Below are 26402 nucleotides of genomic sequence, written 5' to 3' on the forward strand. Positions count from 1 at the left end.
TGACCAACTACTTTTTGAGTTTTCCACGCACAAAAGTATGCAGGCTGAATTATTATACATAAAGATAGTTTGAGACTGTGATGAATAAAATAAACTACGTGTGTGTGTGTGTGTGTGTGTGTGTGTGTGTGTGTGTGTTTGTGTGTGTGTGTGGTTTTTTTTTTTTCTCTCTCTCTTCCCTGAGTCAATTGTAGTATGGTTGACTATCATTTCAGCACTCAACACAGGTCTCTTGTTATCGCAAAGAGTGTGCTACAGAACATGTTTCTGTCCAATTTATTTGCAAACCAGTACACATTCGAAGAGGAAGGTATAATTTTAGTGTTCTTTCTGGCTTGCTCTTTAAGCGAAATGGCATGATTTTAAGTGTGATAGTTACAGTATGCTGTAGCACATTACCCCATGATAACTGGCCATCATTGGACATGGTTACACCCATCATTTCATGTTAAGTACATACCCCCCTGTAATACCCCCAACTCTGTACACAAAACCTAAATTAAACTTTATACATACATATAATTACAGAATTAAGGCAACAAAAATAATATTTCCCTACATATGACATACCTGTCTGCTTTTCTTACGAGAACACATAATGTATAACGGTTTCGCCAGTAACAACCATGGGACACAAAGAAGTGCAACAAACACCATAATTTGCTGCACTGTTCCTTGACTCTCAAAGATATATATGTTGCAGCAGTCTTTGCCCTCACTATTGCACAATGGCTCTGCTTGCTTGAAAAGCAGCATATTGATAAATGTGATAAGCACATTTGGTGCACAGTGCTCACTTGTCAGCAGCTCTGGAAGCAGACAGAGACATTTCCCAAATATATTCATTACATCTTTAACCTGTATCTGAACTTTGACATATTATTCTGTACACAATTTTCTAATCTGTTGGTTAGGGTGGCAAATGTTCTGAAACACAGATGACTTATAACCATTTACTGCATACAATAAAAAAACAATATTCTATGTCTACTGTTATTACATCAGCAGAAAAAAGAAAACCTATCATCAACCAAACAACACCAAAAGAAAAACAAGGCAGCAATAGTATTATCCACTCTGCACTATCCTTATTTATTTTCCATATTTGTCTGGGTGGAGCATATTTTGGCTGGTCTTGCAGAATTTGCTACTGGCCTACTTTCACGAAAGTATATGCCTCCTTATTGTCTCTCACTGTGGTAATATGTTAAACTACCTTACTTTCATCATGCTGATGTTTTCAATCATAATTCAAAAAGTAAATTTCGGGTTATGTTTGCATTATTTCTAGAAGAAACTGTGTGTGATGTATGCTCTCACACAGATAAAATTTCATACTGCTTAAAACTTACATTTGCTGTACATAAATTCTATTTCTTGTTTAAGTCTGAAATATATCACTATTATTCAAACTTGAAGGTGTCATTTTTTCTGTTATTTAAACTCAAATGGCTGACACTTTTTAAAATTATCAGTTAATTTTGTTACTTCTGATACTATTACCACACCACATTTTCAGTGCTTATGCAGAAATACTTACCGTTCTTTGCACTGTATACAACCCATTTCACAAACATGAGAGAGACCAGGTATCCAAATAACAGAACAAGGAAGAGAACTTGAGGTAGAAATTCCAAGATAATATTGATTCGCTTCCGAAAATGCCTGCAAAAAAGAAAGCATCTTCAGGCACAACAAAACCAACGAAATCACAATAATGATAATCCACCTGAACCATAAAAAAAGAAATAAGAGCTATCCACATAGCTACAGATGTATAACTCATGAATACGCAAAAGATTTTGTGCAGAATTTTATATGATAGGGTTAACCATCAACCACAGCAAAAAGTAGCAGAATACCAGAGAGGCTTCAGACCTTGAAGAAGCTGTGCAGAAAAAACCACAACTTTAAAATTAGTGGTGACATATTACAGGGAGTACAGTGAACCATTTGCAATAACCTTTGTAGATTTTAAGACAGAATATGACTACAATTTTAGTCAAATTGATAGACCTCACCTTAACAAACACATAATACAAAGTTAAATTCTGACGAAAATTTTCCTATGCCTTTCCCATAAAAACATGTTTAAGACAGAGATAGATTGTCGTCACTTCTTTTCAACAGTACATTGGAATATATAATGAGGGAAAGATCCAAGTTAACTTACAGAACATCACATTTCAGAACTCAAAGACAACATAAGTTTGAACTGCATGGGGATGATGCCACTTTCCTGTCCAGTGACATCCAAAAAACTCTAAAAACCAGTTAAATTGGTAACGAAACAGTGCAGAAAATCAGTCTCCAAATATACATTGGAAAAAACAGAAAATATGTTAACTGACCCACCACTTGTTAAAAATATCACAATAGAAGAACAGGCAATCAAAATTGCAGAGAACGTTTAAATGCCTAAGAGAAAACTTAACATGTAACATCAATGATAAACTTATGTGGCTTAATAGAATAAACAAACTGATGAAAGCACAATGCATCATCATGAACAGAAAAGAAAAAAGCCTCCCAACAGCCACAAAATTAAGAAAACTATGAAACAGTTGTACAGTCAAAAATAATGTAAGCACGTGAAACCATTTTCAAAACAGCTACAGAACAGACTGTAGAAGTAGATGGAATACTCCAGACAGAAAGAATAATAATCAGAATATGTACACACACAAAAATACCAAGAAAATAGGCACTGGATATTAGCTTCTAATGGAACAGTCTACAAGGAAATGGAACCAGTAATGAACACAATCAATAAAAAATGATTTTCATTATTTGGACATCTAATTGGACACCAGAAAACAGAATAATCCTAAGAGTAATAGAGAAATGATTTAACAGTAAGAGCAACATTGGGAAGATTATGAAATCAAGGAAGATGTGAGGGAACTATAAGTTCAAATGGAAGTGTTAAACTAGATGCAAAGAAATCACACTACACACCAAGATCAACTAATAAACAATGATTACAGTGGTTTCAGACAAAGTAAGTAAGCTGAGACCTGAGAGAATGAAGAACTACGGAACCAGCAGGGAACCAATACTCCCTTTTCACAAAGTTGATTACAGTCATCCAATGAATCCTATAAAATTCACATTCCACATTAATTATCAGCCAGGGCTTTGACTAAATTCTCTTTATGCTATGTATCTGTGAAAGCATCCACAAATTTACCTATGTTGTTGCAATAACTGCACAGTGTTCTGTTTTGGTATGGCCATTAACAAACTAACTGATGTATGGGCCTATCAAACTGTAGCCAGGAGCTTGCTTTTCTAAACTGCTGCCCCTCCCCCTCCCCCATCTGCACATTACGGGCAAGTAGTCTGTGTCATTCACATACACCTTACATCCCAGTGGCCATTTCCAACCTGTTTCACACTCCTCTGTACACACATGTTCCACACCAGCACTGTCTTCCATCACTCCTTCCTCTGCCATTCCTTCCCTTCCACACCTATGCCAGTCCTGAACTGGACATTTGTTCTGGTGGAAATTTATACCTCAGTATCAATATCAGTGATCTAAGGCTTTTCTGGAGTATTAAATATCCATATAGATCCTGAGTGATTTGCCAGATGCTACCACAAAAACAATTATTGTTTTGCCCCAGCCACTTTGTCACGTGTGATATACTAATATATGGTGCATGTGCAAAGGTAAATAACAATAATGAATATCAGGCTGTCAACACTGTGAGTGCAAAACTGTACAACTGAATACAATAGCATATCATAGGAACTGAATCTGTGCAACCTCTGTCCTGGCCACTAGCTTATTTTTTGGCTGGTGTTGGGCTTCTAACTGGCCTCAGGCTGTTTCCATCTATTGTTTGAGTTGCCTGCACACTTCTGGGAAATGTGATGTTATGAAACAACAGATTCATTGGGTGGGAGGCTTCATGTGTGAAGTTATTGCTCCAGAAATCGTTCCTTCACTGTGCTGTTTCCTGGCTGGTGTATGCTATTCCACTTTGCAAAGAATGTGCTCAGCAACTGACTTCCAAATGAGAAGGTAATATTCGATGAGCAGAACACGCTAAGTATCTTGATGAGAGGGCTGAAAATAAATGTGATCTTATGATATTATAATACCCTTCATGTTTTCACTGACAGATTGCCATGATTTGGTAAGTACACAATAGCTCCTAGCATCACTCAGTTTCTTCCCTTTCTCATAACATCGTGAGGGAAGCATATTTAATGGGATCCTCTGTATACTTAAGTCTCTACAGAAAACTGCCCTCAGTTGGTATAATTCACTGTTTAGGGTCTCTTCTCACCAAATTCTTGAGCCTTGTGAGCAATTATCTTCAGCATAGAGCATCAGATTGCTCTGGTTTGTGACGGCAACTACAGGTGAGTGATTAGATCTGTACGTATTGGCTTGTGATAGACAATGCATCAAAGAGAGCTAACTGCTCCTTTTTGCACAACATGGCCCAGAAAAATATCTGACTCTTAATCTCCATCTCTACTGTCAACTTAATATGGATATGGACAAGTTTAATTCACCCTTATTAATTACAGGGATAAGACTTCAAGAGCCTGTGGAAAATCTGAACAGCAAATGCTAACTCAGCAACAGATGGAAACCAACAGCAGATAAATGTGAGTACTGTCTTATGATCAGTACTAGTTGACATTCTTTCACAAGTAGCATAACTGATCAAATGAAGGGAGAATGTACCAATACATAATCACTCTCAGGTGCACTGTTTAACAATGTGTCAAATCATCTGTCGACCGTGGCACTATATACTGCAAAAAATCATATGATTTCATCATTTTATCTTGTACAGTATACAGGACATAACATAAACACTGACATCTGTTCAAAGTGTTTAATATAACCGTAATCAAAACTCAATACTCCAATAGTTATTAAAACACACACACTGATATTAGCTTTCGTATTTATGGTAGTACAGAAAATTAATTTAATAGGTACTTACACATGATTCACTACACTAAGACACACTCCAAATATCATGTGAAGAACTCCAAATATTATAGATAACTTCATTTTATATGAGTTCAGGTACATGATCTTGTTTGCTTCAGCCAGCTAAAGACAGAAAACACTAAACTGAAATTTGTGCACATATTTTAAAATATTATTAATGAAAAGCAGAAAACAGGTATCAAAATAGGGTGAATAGCACAACAATATTTGGATTTGCAAAACCTAAAGACTGTAAGCATTGAATAACAAAACTGACATCAGTTATTATCACTCACAAAATAAATTACTAACCAATCTAAAAAAACAAAGATTATCTTCCATTATGAAAAAATAGTCAAAGGATGCCACAACAGTACTATGTGACCCGTAGGAGAATAGTGTTATAGTGTAGCAAGGGAAACCTCAGGAGTTTGTGTGTTTGAAGTCAATTTACTGTTTTATTAAACACCTAATGCAGCTATTAAGAACAGCTTTTCTGGCTTATTCATGTGAATAACATACTACACAGTTGTCCCTTTACTAACCAACTCTGAATCTCAAGTGAGTAGTTTACAAATTATTTCATAACAATGTGTACAAAAAAGAGACTGGGTGGGGGACCTTAGATTTTTGTTTACTCTTCCAGTCTTTCACATCTTTAATCAAATTATTATAAAGTTGTTGCATATGTTGAACCAGACAGACATAAAAAGTGTCCTACTGGTGTAAAATGCGGCAATTACCTTCTGTAACACAAAAAAGTTTATAAATGATTAGCTGCAAGAAACTTAACTAATTCATTTGGTAACAAGGGGTTTTGGGGAGTGAAGTGTTCAAATTTTAATTTTTTCCCCATTGGTACTGGTTTTGAGGCAGAATACGTAAAAAGGGGTATTACACCAATGATAAGTATAACACACGGTGAGATATAATATACAGGGAGGAAACTTGAAAATTTTTGGGTGTCCATATTGAAGAGAATATACCTGGAAAAAGCACATTCTGGAATTCCTAAAACACCTTAGTTCAGCCACATTTGCACTTAGGATAAATGCAAATCATGGGGGGAAGGGGGGGGGGGGAGAAATAGTAAGCTTCCATATTTTTGTATGTTTTCATTCATTAATGTCATATGGAACAATGTTCTGGGGTAAATTATCTTTAAGAAAGAAAAGAGCTCAAGAACAGAATATTATGTGATGATCATGAGTAATCATCTTGTAGACATCTGTTTAAGGAGTTTGGCAGTCCAACTATTGCCTCACAGTATATTTATTCCCTCCAGACATTTTTTGTAAATTGTCTGTTGCAGTTCAAAAGCAACGCTGATGTATATAATTACAATACTAAAAGGAAAAATGACATTAATTACTCCACATTGAGGTTGTCTCCAGCACTAAACAGTGGTTCACAATGGTGCAGCCAAAATTCTTGATGACTTATCAAGGGACATAAAATGTTTGACAGACAGGAAAATAAAATTTGAAGAAGTTTCTCCTTGACATCTCCGTCTATTGTGTAGAACTTCCATTATTGTAAAATGTGGTGGGCAGGAATTACCAACTCACATCTGTATGTTTTTTTAATAAACTTATAAATGTTCAGCATGTAGCCTTGCTTACAAATTAATTTGTGATGTGAGTGTAAAATGACTCATTCCATAGCATGACGATTTATCATGCAAAATGATCCATGGAATGTGAAACTAACTGACTAACAACGAGAATAAGCCTGACAAGGATGGCTTTGGATATGGAATTGCTTGAAAATTAAGGTCCTAAACGCCAAGGAATTTGGTAGGAGGCATTGTCGTTGCACAGGTGAGATGCAAGGGAAGTGCTCTATTAATTTTGCATTTTTAAGTGATTAAGTTGCAAGTCTTTTGCAGTAGATGCAGAGCATGAACAACAGCTTTTGAAGAACATAAAACTTCACATTGTAGATTAAGGTGTGTCATCAAAGATCTCCGTATCTTCGGCAAAGTACAACAATGGTTGAAACACATTTGCATCACGATTGTCTGTCTGTGTAATATAAGTCTAATGAGGATCAGAGGCTAATAATACTGAAACAACTGCTGGTCACCGCATAACACTCACTGAAAATTCTCATATTCTCTCTCTCTCTCTCTCTCTCTCTCTCTCTCTCTCTCTCTCTCTCTCTCTCTCTCTCTCTCTCCCCCCCTCTCTCTCTCTATATCACACACACACACACACACACACACACACACACACACACACACACACTCTACTGATTTGAAATCATGTCGCAGCACCGAGCTCTGGAATCGCATTCGGAAAGACGATGATTCAAACCCACATCCGGACATCCTGATTTAGGTTTTCACTGGTTTCCCTAAACTACTTCAGGCAAATGCTGGGACAGTTCCTTTGAAAGGGCATGGCTGACTTCCTTCCCCACACTCCTCTAATCCGATGAGATCAATGACCTCTACATTTGATGCCCTCTCCCAAATCAACCAAACAATCATGTCCCAGCATTATGTACTTTACTTGCAATCTCTCTGAATGCAATTTTTTTTTTTTTTTTTTTTTTTTTTTTTTTTTTTTTTTTTTTGTCAAAAGAAATTTTTAAAAAGCAACAAATACTTATACTAGGGGTAAACAGATAGTCACATTTGAATGATGTGAAGTAAAATTTCATGAGTATGTTTGTGATCTTAATGTCAATTTCCACCATAAAGAGTTATTAAAATATGTATTTTTTTAAATGTGTGTTATGTATCTTTATATTTTTGACATGTTCTAGAGCCTTGAGGACTTCCTAACCATGGATCCATGGAACAAAAAGTATATCTATCTACTTGGAATGTGCAGCATTGGGCAAGAAATATTTACTGCTTTAAATGTCATGTGGATCCCAAAAGTACAGTGTTATCATTACCATTAAACATAAAAATATTCATACGTATGTATAACTTCTGCAACCTCACCTGCCAAGCAGGATCCATTCCTAGTGGGTATATCGAATCACCATAATCATTTTTGGGACTTAGCTGAAGTTCATGATTTGCTCTGAGAGTTGATTCATCATAAGACACATTCCAATTACTACCAAAAATATTAACTGATTTGGAGAAGAAATCATTGTAGATTAACCCAGTGTACATTGAAAATGTACCCATTAGAAGTATGATGTAACGACCAGCAAAAAAGATGTTCCAAATCTGCAAACAGAAGAATGATGGTTACATTAAAGACTCACAAATGAGAAAACAATGATTGAACCTGAGCCTTCATCTATAATTATTTTTTGTTAAAATACACCAAGTGCTTGACATTTCAATACTGATGAAAACACAGACCAACATCTTTGATTGTTGTCCCATGGGTTCATGATTTGAATACTGGCACTGCCAAAATAAAAGGGAGAGAAGACAATTTCTCTTAGTGTTATTATGCTGAAGTAAAAGTTATGCAGTTTTTTTTTTTAAACTATCTGTATATTAGTGCTATTGTAATATACTGTGGCTCAATTAAAATTCATTTTTCATGGCTGTCATGAACCACCATGGTGTCTGTTCTTTCGGACGTGTCCAAAAGAACAGACACCATACAAATAAAATTTGTTCCTCAAATAGTAACCATGCTATGCATATGATCTTTGTGATTCACACTGATCTCTCTTTCTAGGTTTAGATTAAAGAAAGTCTGTTCCAGTTTCACTATCTTGTTCTCTGTCTCCCCACATGTATGTGTATGAGCAAAGCTCATGACAAGCCCTTGGAACAATTTCAGTCAAGTTTGGTACACACGTTAGCTACAATCTGGAAAGAAATACTGCAGGTGTAAGAACCACCAGCCTTCTATTGGGGTGAGTGCTCTAATGTGGGGGAGAGAAGGGAGGACGAAGAGATGGGCAGGCAGGAAGAGGGAAGGAGGAGATAGGCACAGATAGGAGGGGGAGGAGGAGGAAGTGAACATAGATAGGGGAGGGAGAAATGGATAGAGGGGAGCTGAGGAGATGGACAGAGACAAGGAGAGGAAGAGATAGGCAGAGAGATGGGGCAGGAGCAGACGAACAGACAGGGGGAAGGAGGGAATGGCAGGGAAAGGGGGGAGAAGGAAATGGGCAAGAAAGGAACAGGTAGAGATGGGCAGAGAGAGAGGAGAGAGAAGGAGATGAACAGGGGGACAGGGAAAGGAGATGGACAAAGAGAGGGAAGGAGGAGAGGGAATTAGAGGGGGAGGAGGAATTGGACAGATGGGGGAGGACTGGCTTGACAGAGAGATGGGGGAGGAGGAGACAAAAACAGAGAGGATGGAGGAGGAGATGGAAAGAGAGAGGAGGGAGGATGAGATGGACCAATAGAAGATTGTAATGAGTAAATACCTGGGAAATGCTGGGTTTATTAGCTAGTTAATTCATAAAATGAATAAGATGCAAAGATACGAAACAATATCAGTGCAATCTGTTCCCATAGGCTGGTCAGAAAATATTCAATTTTAACTTAAGTTTTCAAACTTCTTGTACAATGGAACTTCTTGGCAGATTAAAACTGTGTGCTGGACCGAGATTCGAGCTCGAGACCTTTGCCTTTTGTGGGCAAGTGCTCTACCATCTGAGCTACCCAAGCACAACTCACGCCTGTCCTCACAGCTTCACTTCTGCCAGTACCTCATCTCCTACCTTCCAAACTTTACAGAAGCTCTCCTGCGGACCTTGCAGAACTAGCACTCCTGAAAGAAAGGATATTGAGGAGACTTGGCTTAGCCACAGCCTGGGGGATGTTTCCAGAATGATACTTTCACTCTGCAGAGGTACTGGCAGAAGTGAAGCTGTGAGGACGGGTCGTGAGTCGTGCTTGGGTAGCTCAGTTGGTAGAGCACTTGCCCGCGAAAGGCAAAGGTCCAGAGTTCGAGTCTCAGTCCGACACACAGTTTTAATCTGCCAAAAAGTTTCGTTTTTGTACAATATCTTTAAAAAATAAGCATGTTTTGTGTATGCTCCACTTAACTCAACGTTGATGGAATGTTATTTAAATATTTTGGAAATCCACTTACATGAACTGTAAGCCACATTTACCAGTCAGAATGCTGTTCCTTGCTCCCACAAAATTTTGCTGTTGGCCTAATCTGCTACTGGTCCCCAGGCCCAAAATTTTATTTAATAGTACACTTTTGGTTGTCTAGTTGAGTGTACAGTTCCCTTTTCCTGGACATTACTTCTATGACTGATTTAGATTGTTCCATCACATATTTTGAACCATGGCCTTAAGTGTACTTACGCACTCCCTGGACTCCTACCACACTATGAGCAAACATTGGTGTGCATTGCTATTTTTATCAGTATGTAATTGCTTTCCACTGCTGACACTAGTACTTTGTACAGCATTTAGCCCCTCATCATTTCCAAGTCCAACGGATACTATGGCCTTTAAAACCTGATAAACTGATACAGGGGAACAAGTCATGTATGAACTGAAACCTCCACTTCAGTTTATAGGTGTTTTTGACTACTCTATTTTGATGCAGCAGTTAAAAATATTTTTTCATAAGCAAATCTCATGACCACCTAATTGTTAGTTAGCTTTCTACTCACACGCAGATTATCATCAGAGAGATTATATTAAAAACTGGTCAGAGAGATTATATTACAAATTGGCAATGTAATTAGGTGGAAAAAATCGAACTTGACTTACGATAAATTGTTTGCGAAGTCAACTTTCAGTTTACGACTCATCTTTGCAATGTAGAGGCAATATTTCAATCCATAAGTCTATGAATGGAAAAACTTTGGCACATTTTACTTCTATAATTACAAGTAAAAACTAAATATGTGTTCTCATGTGCCACTGAATCATAAATTATTCAATTTCCACCTGCAGACACTTCACGCAGACCTTCCTGGAACACTCCAAACAAATCAGAACAACACACTGTTGACACAGATATTTTGTTTTCGTCTTCAGATGAGGAAGGCAAAAGGCACACTTTTTCAATTTTCAGATTCTTCTTTCATTGTCTGAGGCTCATCTTGTAAGTGAAGTATTCTTCTGGTGATGTCACTCAACTCTCGTGCCAAGTGTCAATAGAAATTCTATGCTTCAGATGAGGTTCAACTAGGTCTCTTGCTAGTCTTCATGAAGCTCAATCTCGTCATTACTTCTGCCATTGTTTAAGCTTGATTTACCACATAACACTTTACACTGCAAGCAACAGCCACTAATGTGAAGAATACGGTCAAAGGCCATCTTCTTGTCTGGCAACTTGAATAAGCTGCACACCTTTGGTGGAGACATTCCACACCACCTTTTGTTGTGTTATAAAATAGGATGATCTCAAGTTTTCCTGATTCAGGATCATTGTTTACTGAATGGGGCATAGAAGAGATAAGTATTACAACTCTAGACTTCTTGGGCATGAAGGAAACCAGAGTCATATCTTCTGTAAAACCATAAACAGATAGTCTTCACACCATGTTTCTTATTAGGTAAGAAGTTCTGTGGGATCTCCTTTTTATTCTTTTTCAGTGTACCAATGTATGTGAGACCTTTTTTTGAAAGTTCATTGACTAGTTCTACTGATGAGTACCAGATGGGACCTGTAACATCCCTCCTTATGCTTTCAGTGGGTTTCATCAATCTAAGAACAGCCTGTGTGGGAACACTGTGAGCTTTCTCATGGCTGGGAAGGGTGTGACCATTGCTGCCTTTTCCAAAATAAATGTATGCGTTGCACAAGTAATTTGCACGAGCGTCAGTCAAACACTGAACGTTCATGCCACACTTTGCTGGATTGTTTGGCATACCATTCTAAACCCACACCTTCCACAAAAAAGAACAAGCATTTCATCAAGACACACTTTTGCACCTACAGTTTAGCAAAGTTGTGTTTTCGATGAAACGCAGAAAGATTTGTGAAATTGCTGCTGATTTGTCTATTTTCTTTCTTTCCTCCCAGAATGCACACAATAAAAACATAAATCTTTCTTTGCTAACAATGCATCTGAAAACATCTCTGCCTGTTCCATAGGTTGCAAACAAGCTGTAAACAGACTCGTTCCCCCGACTTGAAAATGGCTGAATACACTAGCAGACCAATTGGAGCCTTCAATTCAATTACATCAACATTTTGTAGATAGGATAAGGGATTATTAGCATACTAAGCATACTAAGCTTAGATATTTTTCAATTTGTCCATCGAATGTTTTCATCTAGAATGTCTGCTGTAAAGAATAGTTTCCATACCTCCAAATCAGCAGGATTTTCTCTAAGACCTTTTGCTATCTGTCACAGTCCAGGAAGCTACAAGACAATGTTGTGTTGCCTTGTTCCTACTTTAGCTGGTGGGTGCTTTTTTCTGCATCGAAAACATCTGTGCTTACCAAAGAAGTAAGCTCCATTGTCATCAGCTGTCACATCTTCTTCACTTTCAGTTTCCAGCTCTGAATTAGTGTTGCGATCACTAAATATCTCAAAATCACTGTCATTATCACTGTCATCAAAGTCTTCATCCAAAAATTCATTGGGGCAATCTTGAACATCCACATCTGTCTCGCATAACATACATTGCATAAAATGTCCAGCTTTCGCTGCCATGAAGAAACACTAGCATGCAACAAAAATGCAGCACGCAAACACTATGGTACATTGAGAGACCTCTCAAGGCTAATAATTACGAAACTAAGAGCAGCAACGTTGCAAGAATGCTGGTACGTGTAGCTTGTCAGCCAATAGGAAGGTACACATAAGAGTCCATTTGGCTTTGTAACGGTGTGAGAAATATCTTGACACAAAAATCTGCAGTGGTCTAAGAGACGGTCGATAGTAGTTGAGGGTTAAGGCAAAAATGAAAAACGAAATCCTCTTTATTTGGACCATGTCCATTGTTTTGTACCACAGAGGTAGATAAGTACTGTAGAAACACGAAAAACAATCATTTTCACAGCATCGAGTACATCATACAAATGCTGCACTTTTACATTTGCTACTGTACCATTATAATATGAACCCAACAGTACTAATCTGGAGCCAAGCTGTGGGATTTGGCCTGAGAAGTGACAAGACTGTTAAGCTGCCAGACATACTGGAACTAACGCACGCAGCTTTCCCACATGGCACTGCCGAATGCTGGCAGGGATATAGCACGGCTCGTCATAAAAGACGAAGAGAAAATGCTGCATGTGGTTGGCTTCGTGGATTATGTTGTTGATAGGCTTGTTATCAACATAGCAGGTGACACTTCCAGAACTGAAATGTGTTTCTTGGATTCGGATAAAGAAGGAGCTAAGAGATTACCAGACGACTGACTGTAAGTAATACCTTCAGTGGCTTCAGTTTTAACTATATGGTGAAATACTTCAATACTCTCTTATGTTACACACAGCTTATGCAGAAAAATTACCCTGTGGTTAAGTCAGGATTTATCATCATTCTTATTTTTAATTAAAATAGTAAGTTAGCTAAAAACGATAATATGTTGCGGTTTTTGTCTAGTCATCTAAGGAGCGTATTATGGGAGATTTGCAGTGTATTATTTCATTCTGCTTAAAAATTAAATGGCATTCGAAGCTTTATTGCTCCTCTGCTCGTCTCTTTTTACGTGAGAACTGCAGCTGGCCATGTCACTGCAGACTAGCTGTACCAGCTGACCGGCCAGTGCTGTCCAAGTTAAATGCGCCGGTAAAGCTGTTGTCCGGTATTATCCCCAAGTAAACGTGCGCGTAACGCACAGCACAAAACGTACCCTTATTATCGTACTTGATGGTACTTGAGACAGCTTGGCTCAAATGGCTCTGAGCACTATTGGACTTAACATCTATGGTCATCAGTCCCCTGAGACAGCTTGGCTGCAGTCCCACGTGAATGAATACATAGTGCAATGTTTACATCAGGTTTATTCTTATGATGAATGGATTATAACTTGCATATAAACAACAAAATGTTTCTACCGCCACCTCATAGTGCAATTAAGAGTCTATGCTGCGAGCACCTAGGCTATTACTTACAGAATGGAAAGAAGACAAGATCACTAAGACTTTGTGCATAGAAACTGAGCCATCAATCCAGATGGACACCTTAAAATATTACTTTTAACAATCTCCCAGCTGACACAAGCATTTATGACAGGAAGTCATTGAGATGTAATTTGAAAAAAGACTGACATTAAGTTGTTAGAAACACAAGTACTTGCTTACGAAATACGTGAGTTCATAAATAGTTTGCCATAAGAATCCAGATGTGCTTTATTTTACAAATTATTTGTCCAGTAAGTTAATGAAGCTAATTAATCTTTGTAAGTGAACTATAGATGCACCATTTTATTTGTAACATACCTCACTAGTACTCTTCTGTTTCATATGTTTCTTCTCTGTTAAAACCATATACAGTCCAAATGCAAACATGATAAGGCCATGTCCAGCATCACCAAACATTATGGCAAACAGGAATGGAAAAGTGATGATTGTGTATAAAGCTGTAAACAATATTTCAGTTAGTTTAAGTTCCTGCAGAGTGTGTCTAGTGGATATTGTGTCTCCTAGAAGGTGAGAAAACTGTAATACAAATACATGTATATGACAATCTTGACAATAAATTGTGACCAAAAAGCAAACTTACTTTGCGGCTACGTAAGTGTGAAAGAACATTTTAATTTTAGTTTTTCATGTATCTGGTCATCTACCTATTTTTTTTTTTTTTTTTGTATTGATCTCAGATCTCCAGCTGGGTGAACTGATGAAACTTGATGAAATACAATATTTCAACGGTGTATCTTACGGTCAACTTCAGGTGATATCTATGCAATGAGTGTGAACACAATGAGAATAATAAGACAATGGCATACCTGCTATATGCCAGCAAAGTATCAAATAAAACTAGCAGAATAATGGATTGGTGTAACAATGAATGGATTTTCAATCCACCTCCAAAAATGCAGGTGCTATTAGGTAGGGTAAAATATAACTTTGGGCTGTTGACTGTATCCCACGTAACTGTGGTAAGGTTTAAATTGTGATAACTGTGCAGAAGAAGAAGAAAGGTGTTGGAGCACAGGAGTTACAATGAACTAAACCACACACAAAATCTCTGGTTGCATAATATCTATAGGGCATTCCATGATATATGAACAAATGAAAGTGCTAAGAGAAACCTTGTCATTTTGGGATACAAGTGGCTGATGGCATGATCAATAAGGATAGTGGCTTCACTCTCAAAAGTGTGGGAACTAGCACTCAGTCATCTGAAGTCACAATGTCACCTGAGAGCGAGTTTCTTGCCTGTCAATGGCAGCAGACTCACTGAAAGATTGGAGTCTATGCCCAACCTCAGGTGATCGTGGCACCCCACCAACACCTACATGCTGTGATGTGCAGCCAGACTTTGGGGAGAGGTCTGGGGAGGGATAAGAGCATAAGAAAGGAAACACTCATTCTACATGTATTGCCTGAAGATGACAGCAGAATACACTGCTGAAATGCAGTATTTTGTCAGTGACTGCAGCGGGCTGGACACCTGAAATCAATGCACATGATTCACTGGGAAAGCTTAAGGTCACTTACTTACTTGCTTTTTATCTAAGTTAGTGGTGAACACCTTTCAAGAAAGAGACAAAAATTCTAGGACATTTTCATTGTTGATAAACAGTAGTTAGCACGACTCTGCACAATGCCAAAGTTATTTATCTATACAAATTTTAACTGCATGGGAAAAGCACAGACTGTGATTTGTCAAATGAACAATATGATACTTACATACAAATCACATTAAACTTGTGTATTTCATTTTTGTAGCTAATCTCTAAATTCTTATGTTGCTTCATAGAATTATGTTAATGGTTTATAATTATACTTATTTTTCTGTAATTTTTCTTTTATTTACATTCATTAGTCTTGTTACAACATTAAGTCAAGCACCTGCACGCCAGTCAGGAACGACAACGCAGAGAAGGCTGAGAGAAGGGGACAACCAATCGCATGCTGTCCGACCCCCTTCCAGGACGACAACACTACTGCAGCGGCCCCTATGTGATGAGGACATAAGCGCCATGACCAACTGGTGATGGCCCATTTAAATAGTAGCTTCAAGATTAGTGACTTGGATAGAAGCGTCAATGCTAGTCACTTCACTTGTACAGTCTACGTATCACAAACTTGGGATTATCTGTACTGAGGAAGATTGATTATTTTGTTATGTCGCACTTTTCTTGCTACACATCTGTGTAATTGCAAAAGTTAAGTACTGTAATTTTCTTTTTATAATAAAACTCATTAATACAACTTGTTTAATTGTTTGTCTGGCGTACCGAGTATGCACGCTTTCTAGACACTACAAGTCTATAGATGAAATAATAACCAAATGAACTGGTAACAGGGATACATATAAGATACTGAAATGTTAAAACTAAATAAGTCTTGAAACTTTCATAAAAAGGCATTGGTTTTGGATTACTGGAAAGAAGATAATACTAATTATTATTCTGGTTCTTGTAGGTTTGTGTCAAAACCCGAAGTAAACAGAAAAAAATGTTTTACTATATTATGTGTGTAAACTCCAGTACTCCCATCATACAATGAAAAAGTCAATAAAAAAATCATACGAATTTAAAATGTTAAGTAAATTTTAATGGGAACCATGAAGGAAAATGACTTCAGTTATGGAACTGTAATTATATCTTACATCTTCACAAATAGGTGAATAGTTAGTGTATTGTTAAAATATTATAAATGGGGCAGAAGGGTGACTGCAGGAGTCAGTCAGTCAATCAGTAGGAGTACTGTCCAAGTTTAGTTTGTCTTGTATGATCTTAGAAAATACAAAATGTATTACCTTTTGTTGATATTTTCATTGATATATTAAAAATTGATTATTTCTGTTGAAAGAATCACCTTGGGACTTCTGCAGCTAACGTAAATAAAATTTAAATATATCCAACAATTTTCAACACTGCTGATTCTAAATTTTCCTCTTCCAAAACCCAATTCATCATTTTGTAAAAATCATTGTATTATGATGTGGATATTGCTTATAACTGAACTGAAATTTTGACTTAATTCTCATCCATATTGTGCATACGAGCATTACACACTTTAACGGTGAAAATAGGTTCTTATACATTTCATCATCTTAAAACTTTATTAATAGGTCTATTGATATTATGAAAACGAATTTTGCCACTCACCATATAGTTGAGATGCTGAGTTGCAGATAGGCATAACAAAAAGACTGTCGCGAATAAAGCTTTCAGATTGTAAGCAATGTGGCTACAGTTCCACCGAGACTTCAGTCGCGCGCGCGCGTGTTTTTGTGTGTTACAGGCCAGAAACTTTCTTTGTGAAAGTCTTTTTGTTGTGCCTATCTGCGACTCAGCATCTCTGCTATATGGTGAGTGGCAACTTTCCTTTTCATAACACTGTTACATTCCATCCTGGATTTTCCATTGTTTAGTTGGTATACTGCAATGAAAAACTGTTTAGTGAAGAGCTGAGTGTCCTGTTTTTACCATACACTGAATAAAACAATACAACAGCATGAGTAAGAGGCACACCATATAGTCTAGTTTACTGAAACAATCTGTGACTATGTCAACAGTTAGAGAATTCAATTTACAGTTTTAGCTCTTCATTGTTTCACCATGTGATGAATCAAGCTGGGATCTCTCTACATCCTCTCTTGTTTTGCCATTTTCCTCCTTAAATTCACACATAACGAATGCCATACTAAAACACCAACACTTCCCCGCCTTTTGGAAGATGGCCAAGTTCCTGATGTTCAGGAAGCCGGGGAAAGACCACAGACTCCCACAAAATTACTGGCCCATCAGCCTTCTGAGCTCGCTCAGTACGGTTGTTGAGAAGGTGATTCTCAAATGCATCACTAGGCACTGCATAACAAATGACACCCTGAGATTGGAGCAATTCGGCTTCAGGAATCACCACTCCACAACACAACAACTCCTACGGGTCATTGAACATATACCATACGGCTTCAACATAAACAATGCTACAGGGGTGGTGTTCCTGGACATCGAAAAGGCTTTCAACCGTCTATGGCACAACGGCCTCATCTGCAAACTCAGCGATGCGGGATTCCCCGACGGGCTGCTGCGTCTAATACACTCATACCTCACAGACATGAGTTTCAACACTGACGTGCACGGAATACAATCAACACGCACGGTATACACGTGGGAGTACCCCAGGGAAGCATCCTAGGGCCCCTACTGTTTAACCTCTACATAAACGATCTCCCAACCACACACAACACAACGACGGCAATCTACGCAGATGACACAGCCATCCTTGTGCAAGATTAGAAACCACGAAACATTACGTCACGCCTACAGACTACACTCAGAGTGGCTGAGCCTTGGTTGGAGAAATGGCGTGTTAGAGTAAACGTCGACAAGTGCGAAGCCGTTCTGTTCACTAGAAGACCGAAGCAACTGCGCAAACACCGCTACTGCAGACCAATAACTCTACACGCACGCCCAATACGTTTCCGCGAGAAAGTCAAATACCTCGGTGTCTGGCTTGACCGGAAATTACTCTGGAGGGACCACATATAATACATGACCAACCGAGCTAGCGCGAGGCTCAAACAGCTGTATCCTATGCTCAACAGGCCTAGCACACTGAACAGAAGGGTGTCGAGGTCCATGTACATGACACTTATCCGACCCCTGATGACGTACGCAGCTCCTGTCTGGGGATACGCTGCGCCTACACGCCTGCGCCGTCTGCAGCTCATACAAAACAAAGTACTCAAAATCATAAGCAATGCTCCACAATACACATGCATCGCGGACCTTCCCCGGGAATACCGACTTGAGACTCTCACGGAGGTAATCCACAAACTCACCACAAGACTATACAGAAACTCCAGACATTCACAGAACCCGTTTATTCTGAATATGGGGAACTACGACCACAACCATAGATGGAAACATGAAAGACCAAAAGACATACTTGTAAGGACATAACATCTATGGCCAAGCATACGCAAACATAACGGTACAGGCGAGCCCCTGTTAATCAGACGCCATTACTGGATATCCAGTTGAAATACACTGCCGAATAACTGGCACCACACAGGGAAGCCGTGCCGTACATTGCATACAGACAAGCTCCACCCATCCCCCACACAGTGAGATGATCTATGGCCGATCTCCCACTACTGTATAACGATCTTGATTGTTCCAGGAATGCAGCAGCTGCAGCAACTGGGATACATCGCCATCGCTTGTCACGGTAATGATGCATGATACCTATACCAACAAATCCAACCTTGCATGAACTATCACAGCTAGTAAGCCACTACTGCTCTTACTACCCATCCCACTGTCGCAGAGGTTTTTTTCCCACGGCACGAGCCATGGCACTTTTTTCCCCTCTGCTCTTCAAATCGCTACCCTCACTCGCGTTTCGTCCACTATCTATCACCTGATGGACCGTGTTAATGCGTAGTCTTACCCAGATGCACGGATATCATCACAGCCCAGCATCCTGTGATCCACTTACTAGATAACTAACATGTTTACGGAGGTGACAGTAGAACTTTTGGATTGGTAACCACGTTGGTGCGGGCGTGGAGGGGCCCCATCTCTATTTTTCCCTAAATTCATATTTTCATTTTTGCCTGATTACTTTTAACATGCATGAGTATATTTGCATTTTCCATAAAAGAGAAAGGTTGGCCCTCAGTCTTAAGTATCTAAATTTGTGCTTAGTTTTGTGTATGTAATCAGTTTACTAATTTATTTTGACTATTCCTAGTTAATATCTTTTGTTACAGGGTGAAATCAGTAATTGTTTAATGACTTAGAGTCTACTGTTGACTTACAGACAAATATAAATTCTACAATAATTATAGACATTTGGAAGAAGAACTGCTATGATTCTTAAAATATTTATTTGGCTCTATTCGAAAACATGTTATCATGTTTAATTAATTCCAAAATAATTACCACATGTGTCAACAGTATTGTTTGTATAAATATATCTGTTAATTTCATTATTTAAACAAATAATTCAGCCTAACCTTTGTGGTAGAAGTACCTGTTCAAAATGAGCAATTTTTCTATATATTCAGTTAATTGAATGAGTTATGTTTTAATTGTAATTTCTGTAACTTGAACATTGAACAATGTATAGTTTCAGTGCCTATTATTGTGAGGATATATAAATGGCCGAATTTTGGTCAAGCCAATTTTCAGACAGGAAGTCGGTATCAATTAGACTAATGCGCCAATTGAACATTGGAATTAGTGTTACATAAATAGGCCATGTGTTAAAACAATGACAGTGTCTGTTCAATTTATTTGAGAAATAGTGAACTGGGTGGTTTGGTATTTACTGTACGTACATGTTCAACAGTGAACTATTGTAGCAGTATGCTGATGTTTGCCTGCAAGACATTAATGAGGTTTATCACTTACCAATAGTGAACTAGCCATATAACTGTGTAATATTGGGGGGGGGGGGGGGTTGTGAACAGTGTAAGTAAAGAACTATGATATGCAACTGTGCAACTGTCTGCTACTTCATTTACAGTAGTGAGTGTTGGACTTCCACTCCCCATTTTGCTGCTAGTGTAACAACGCAGTACGTCGGCACCAAGAACTATCAACAAAGAAATAAAGCAGGTGAATGTCACAACCACACTAGACATGAGGCCAAGCTGAAACCTCTGCAATTCAAGGTTCACTTTGGCATTGGGTTGTCTAGTTTCTTAAGCACTTCAAACCTTTCCTCCACCCAGCTAACCCTTGCTGTTACAAAGATCATTATATTCTACAGCCAAAGGTTTTTGTTAATCATTTCACTTACATACATTGACATTTAATATTATTTTATCCCAGTGTGACACTTTCAGTGGATTTTATATAAGTGGTTTTCCTGAAGTGCTCATCTGTCAACTCACAGTTTATTTCACATATTTACTTACCATAATTATTTTGTTCCTCTGGTAATGCTTTGCCCACCTCTTCCTTTTCCCGCAAGAAAATGGGCTAACAACATTTGGGGAGAACCAATAATTCCATATTAAAGTTTTCTTGGGCCATTTGGGCTCATTTCTTTCATGTGGTAATGAAGGAGGGGCAGTTTTCAAAATTAAGAACGTGACTGTTGTTGGTCTTAAAACAAAAATGAAATAGGAAGTTTACTTACAGTTTAAGCTTCTGGGCTGCCTTGCATGGTGTAAAAAGGGAGGAGAAGGGAAATGATGTTGCTCTTACACAGTCTATGAACTAAACTGTTGGATAGAAATACAGTCTTCCTGTGCTCTCGGTTGCCCTGTCTCCCTTTTCACAATATTCCAAATTGTTTTAATTTTATTATCAGATGTGCTAATCTCAGACTTAAAGAACATACTTCTGGATTTTTTTAATAACTTTTCTTAATACAGTGCAGTAGTTTTTATAGTTTCACTGTTTGGGGATCATTACTCCTCCTAGCTATAAGATACATTTCCCTTTTCTGTTTACAAGATTTTTTTATCCCTTTAGTAAGCCATGGCTTTTCACATGGTTTCTTACAATTTTATTTCACTATTTTCTTAGGGAAACTGTTTTCAAATATACTCACAAAGGTATCATGAAATAGATTAAATTTTAAATTAGCATCATGTTCCCTGTACGCCTCATCCCAGTGTAACTGTTGGAAGCTTTCCCTAAAATTCTGAATTGTTTAATCATTAACTGAGCGCACTATTTTGGAGAACTGTTCTGCATTACTGTAGGGAGCTACATCCATATACTGTAACTAGCTGTGCATCATGATCAGACAGACCATTCTTAACAGGAAAAGTTTTTATTTGATTAAATTTATCTTGGCCTATGAAAACATTATCTATCAGTGTGCTGCTTTCCTGTACCAATATCAAATTGGCCTATGAAAACATTATCTATCGGTGTGCTGCTTTCCTGTACCAATATCAAATTGAAAGAACCAAGTAATACTTCAAGGTCAAGCTTTCTATTGGTCTCTTTCAGAAAATCTACACTGAAATCCCCACAAATAATAATTTGCTTTCCTCTGTCTGACAGACAGCACAACAAAAAATCCAAGTTTTCCAAAAATAGTTGAAAATTTCCCAATGGGGACCTATACATGGCCACAATTAAAAAATGCCATTATTTAGTTTAAGGTCACATGCACTTGCTTCTATATGTTGCTCTATGCAAAATTTTTCAGTTTCCAAATTTTTCACACTGTGACTGATTTTAACTCTTCCTGTCTCACACTGCCTTATACAGAGAGAATCACATAAAATTTGCATTGCAAATATGGAAAGTGCTATTGATGAGTGGTTTTCACAGAAATGATTGGTAGTAAGGGGTTTGTATTGTTAGCCAACCAACAAATTGTAATACTGCTTAGAAAGTTACTCTTCATGCAAATATACACTTTTTTAAATGGAACAATGCCTATTAACATTAACAAGCTAATAAATTAGAATATCAGTAGTGTTTGTTACAGGATTCTAGTGCGAGTTGTTTACAAGCTACTGTATTTTGCAAAGTTCCCACACTGACTCTTGTATATCTGTGGTAGCACACATTAAAGAACAACACAAGAGTATACAATAGTTTTGAGGACTCTGACAAGTATCAAGATGACATACAATCACAGGTTGTGTTCCAAATGACCACCAGCAATGGCAATACACACTTGCAGTGCGGAACTGCTGCACACACATGCTAGTATTTCAGTGACAATGTCCAAGCACACTGCAGTAATAGATCACTGCATATTACCAGATGTAGTTGTTATTTCTTGTAAACAGAGTCTTTCAACTTTCCCCACAGAAAAAAGTCTACAGGTGTCAAATATGGGGAATGGGCTGGCCAAGGTACAGGTCCTCTGCATCCAACCCAACAATTTGGAAACAACTTGTGAAGACATGCTGTAGTACTTCATGCACTATTGGCTGGACGGCCATCATATTGCAACCCAGGTTCCTCCTCGTCTGCAGCGAAATGTTTTCTAGCATCCAAGGAAGGCAATCAGTTAGGAGGATGTGTGTTCAGTGTTCCGTCTATGAAAAACAGACCTATGAGCTAATGCTGTCCTATCCCACACACTTGTACTTGTGGTTCACTAACCCACACCACTTGTTTAGACTCCATGGGCACTGATGTTCCACCTGGTGAAGCCAATATGGATTGTCAACAGACCAATAGTGCATGTTTTGACGATTTATCTGGCCTCAATTGGTAAATGTGGTTTCATCACTAAATAAAAGAAAAGATACATCTGTAGAATCCTGTCTTAATGCCCATGTACAGAAGTTGACACAATCCTCATAATCATTTCCATTTAGCTCTTGATGGGGAGAGATGTAATAGGGATGCAACCTATGTTGGTGGGGGATGCGTGGTACATCTGCCTGACTCCTACCACTTCCTCATGTGATTGTGCAGGAGCTAATGTGCTGATCAACGGAAACAGCAGCACGAACATAATTTCCCCCTCTTCTGTCATCACTTGTTTCCTCCTATTATGATGTCTAGGTGTTACACTACCACTTTCATGTAACTGGTTGAAGAGGTTGATAAATAACTGATGTCTTTTGGGATATCTTGCCACATACACTGTACAAGAATGAACTACATTCTTTTCCTACACTCTCCACACATAATAATGTCAGCTTTCTCCACACTGCTAAATCCCATTGTCCTCTCACAACCTGCTCCTTGGACTGTCACACACTGACTAGCAAGTTGCAATGCACCCAAGGAACACACAAGCACATTGTAAGCAAACTAACATCATCTTACCCAGCAACTACACAGACTGAATGGCACAAACAAGTGTTGGTGTAGAAACTTTTCAAAAGACAATGCTTTGTAAATGACTCATACTAGAATCATACAACAAACATCGCTGATATTCTAATTGACCCTACTTTCAGTGTGTTAATATCAATAGTCATCATTCCATTAAAAAAAGTGTGTTTGTACAAAAAAAAAAAACACTTTCTAAGTACTATTACAATGTGGTTTTTGGCTAACAGTATGAGCCCCCGAGTACCAATCCATTCTGCGAAAACCGCACATCAACAGCACTTTGCATTTCTGCAATATTTGTGGTGCACATTTTAGGTGATTCACCCTGTATATTTGAATAATGCTTTTATTCATTTGTTGTTATTTAAGCTCTGACTGCATACACCAGCATGAAACACAGAAATAAAGATAAATGAAAATTTGGGTATCTGATAAGCAATCAACTTTCTAAAATTTGACACATCTAAATAGGTAAAAGATTTTTCACGTCTCTTTTCATGACACAGTTTATGAGTGTGGCATTATGTTTTCAGTAATGAGCACAGTAAAAAGTAGTTCTCAAGACTTTCCTTGAAAATTCAGATACCTGAAATACATTTACAGTGCCATAGCGTGGAGTTCTGCCACCCAGTGTGAGCCCTGAATCAGCCCCCCCCCCCCCCTTTTTTCAACAAAAAAAGAGAGACACATCTGACAACGTTTACCAATATTTGACAAGTGCTTATCAATATCATTGCAATTTATTTTCCTTTCATAATTTTTTGGGTGTCTTTTATTGTTTCTGTTGTGCTGAATAAACCATTTTATATCATTTTTGGAGGTTATTTATGTGACTTATTTGTGCAAATTATCCATAACAGCAAAGAAAACCCATCGTATGTTTACCACAGTTTCAGCAAAGAATATATACAAATTAATCTATTGATAAGTAAATAATTTTAACATCTGAACACACAGTGAATGGGCTTTCACAGCAATGAATTATGCTGTTTTGATTTAAGTCTGGAGAGTACCTTTATATATGTTAGAGTCTACAATAATTCCTTGTCAGTAGGAACTCAGCAGGCATTTCTACTGCCCATTACACAAGGTGTATCCAATCTGTATCTGGACAGACACGCTGCACTTCGTTGGCTTACCATTAGCTGACAGTCCGAATTCAGTTAAACTAGGATTTCTTGAATTCACAAGAATTTCACCACTCACAAGAACTTACCTTGATGTATAAACTTTTCATTATGATAGGATGAAAATAATAATAATGAGTAGTCATGCCAGGAAGTGACACCAAGGAGGAAAGTACTGTGTGTGTGTGTGTGTGTGTGTGTGTGTGTGTGTGTGTGTGTGTGCACGCGCTCATGTAAGGGGGGGGGGGGGGGGGGTTAAGTAGTAGCAGGAGACGGGAATGAGCCAACGGGAATCATCATACTGAAGCTGATGCCAGTCAGACTGTTACCACAGCACTTCTTGGCTAAAACATTTAATCTAAAATAAATATCCTCCACATCAGAAATTTAGAAGACCTAATAAGAAACCCTTGCATTGTCTATAGTAAAGTATACATCCTGTGAGGTATGGGAAACATGTGGTACATTTTCTTTCTTTTTTATAGCTCTGATTTTCTACTGTGAGTGAGTATGTATTAAGTCAGACAAGCAGTAGGTTGTAGAGGTGTTAGTTACCTGAAGAAGCCTTTTGACTGAGAAAACAGACTTTCCTTTACATACGGCTAAAATCAATGGCATCATAGTTGTGATGAAATCTCCTTGTCCAGTAATTTAAAGAGAATCTTGAAGAATTTCTACAACTGTCGATAAAAATGTCCTTACTATTTGCTTTGCAGATCAAGATGTAGTTAACATAACTTTGTGTGATGATACAAAGTATGTCTGTTTTGGGCTGAAGATAACCTTTATGGCTAAAGCAGCAGTAACTCACATTACATTTGTTTAGGTCAGATTCTACGACACTATTTTGAATCACTACTATTTGTGCAGTTGGCCTGAAATTCTGTATAAGTACACACATAGTCACAAAGACAATACAGTTATCTGATCCAATGACCATACCGACAGGGCTAGCTTGGCCACTATACCCCCCCCCCCAAATCTAAGCTATCCAGAGCCATTGCCCTCCACCAAGTTACACCACTGTATATTTATATACTTGCCTGGGTTAAGCTCCTGGTAACTTATTGCTCCATATGCATCAATTAGGTTCTGGAAACCTGCAGTGAATTTATTTGTTCTGTTGAATGTTGGTGGCGTTTCTGATGTTTCAATTGCATTGAGGAAAGATGGAATTGAACTGCCACAGGCTTTCTGAAAGTAAACAGTATAAATTTACTTACTGTCTGTAGACCCAGTCAGTAACATACATCTACATATCACTATGAAGTGCATAGTAGAGTGTATACATTTAAGTATCAAAATATAATATACATTTAAAAACAGTAAAAAAATCAAACAAAAAAGGAGTAATGAGACCAATTTAAAAACACTTGGTGGAAGTATGTTAAGTAGTTCTGTACATTTCATGTGGTACAGTTTTGAGCCAAACTGAAATTTCAGTGGCAGTAAACAATGTTCTTTCCCCCTCTAATTGCTGCATTACAAAAAGGAAATTAGGACCACAATAAAAAGAAGGTGGTCACAGTTCAAATTACTGAAGATAAAGGAAGATACAAGAAAACC

General features: G+C 38.0%; 1 protein-coding gene across 2 annotated transcripts in view; it reads right to left on the reverse strand.

Moving 5' to 3' along the window:
* LOC124615533 (V-type proton ATPase 116 kDa subunit a1) overlaps positions 1-26402 on the reverse strand; it is a 656071-nt gene that overhangs the window by 36734 nt on the left and 592935 nt on the right. For both annotated transcript variants that reach the window (XM_047143497.1, XM_047143496.1), the window contains exons 10-15: positions 25880-26030; positions 14258-14397; positions 7914-8147; positions 4971-5083; positions 1541-1665; positions 571-809 (exon numbers count right to left, since the gene is read on the reverse strand). In XM_047143497.1, coding sequence (XP_046999453.1) covers positions 571-809; positions 1541-1665; positions 4971-5083; positions 7914-8147; positions 14258-14397; positions 25880-26030 — 1002 coding nt within the window. The remainder of the gene's footprint in view (positions 1-570; positions 810-1540; positions 1666-4970; positions 5084-7913; positions 8148-14257; positions 14398-25879; positions 26031-26402) is intronic.

This window comes from Schistocerca americana, chromosome 5 (assembly GCF_021461395.2).
Source record: "Schistocerca americana isolate TAMUIC-IGC-003095 chromosome 5, iqSchAmer2.1, whole genome shotgun sequence".
In the NCBI taxonomy this organism is placed as follows: domain Eukaryota; kingdom Metazoa; phylum Arthropoda; class Insecta; order Orthoptera; family Acrididae; genus Schistocerca; species Schistocerca americana.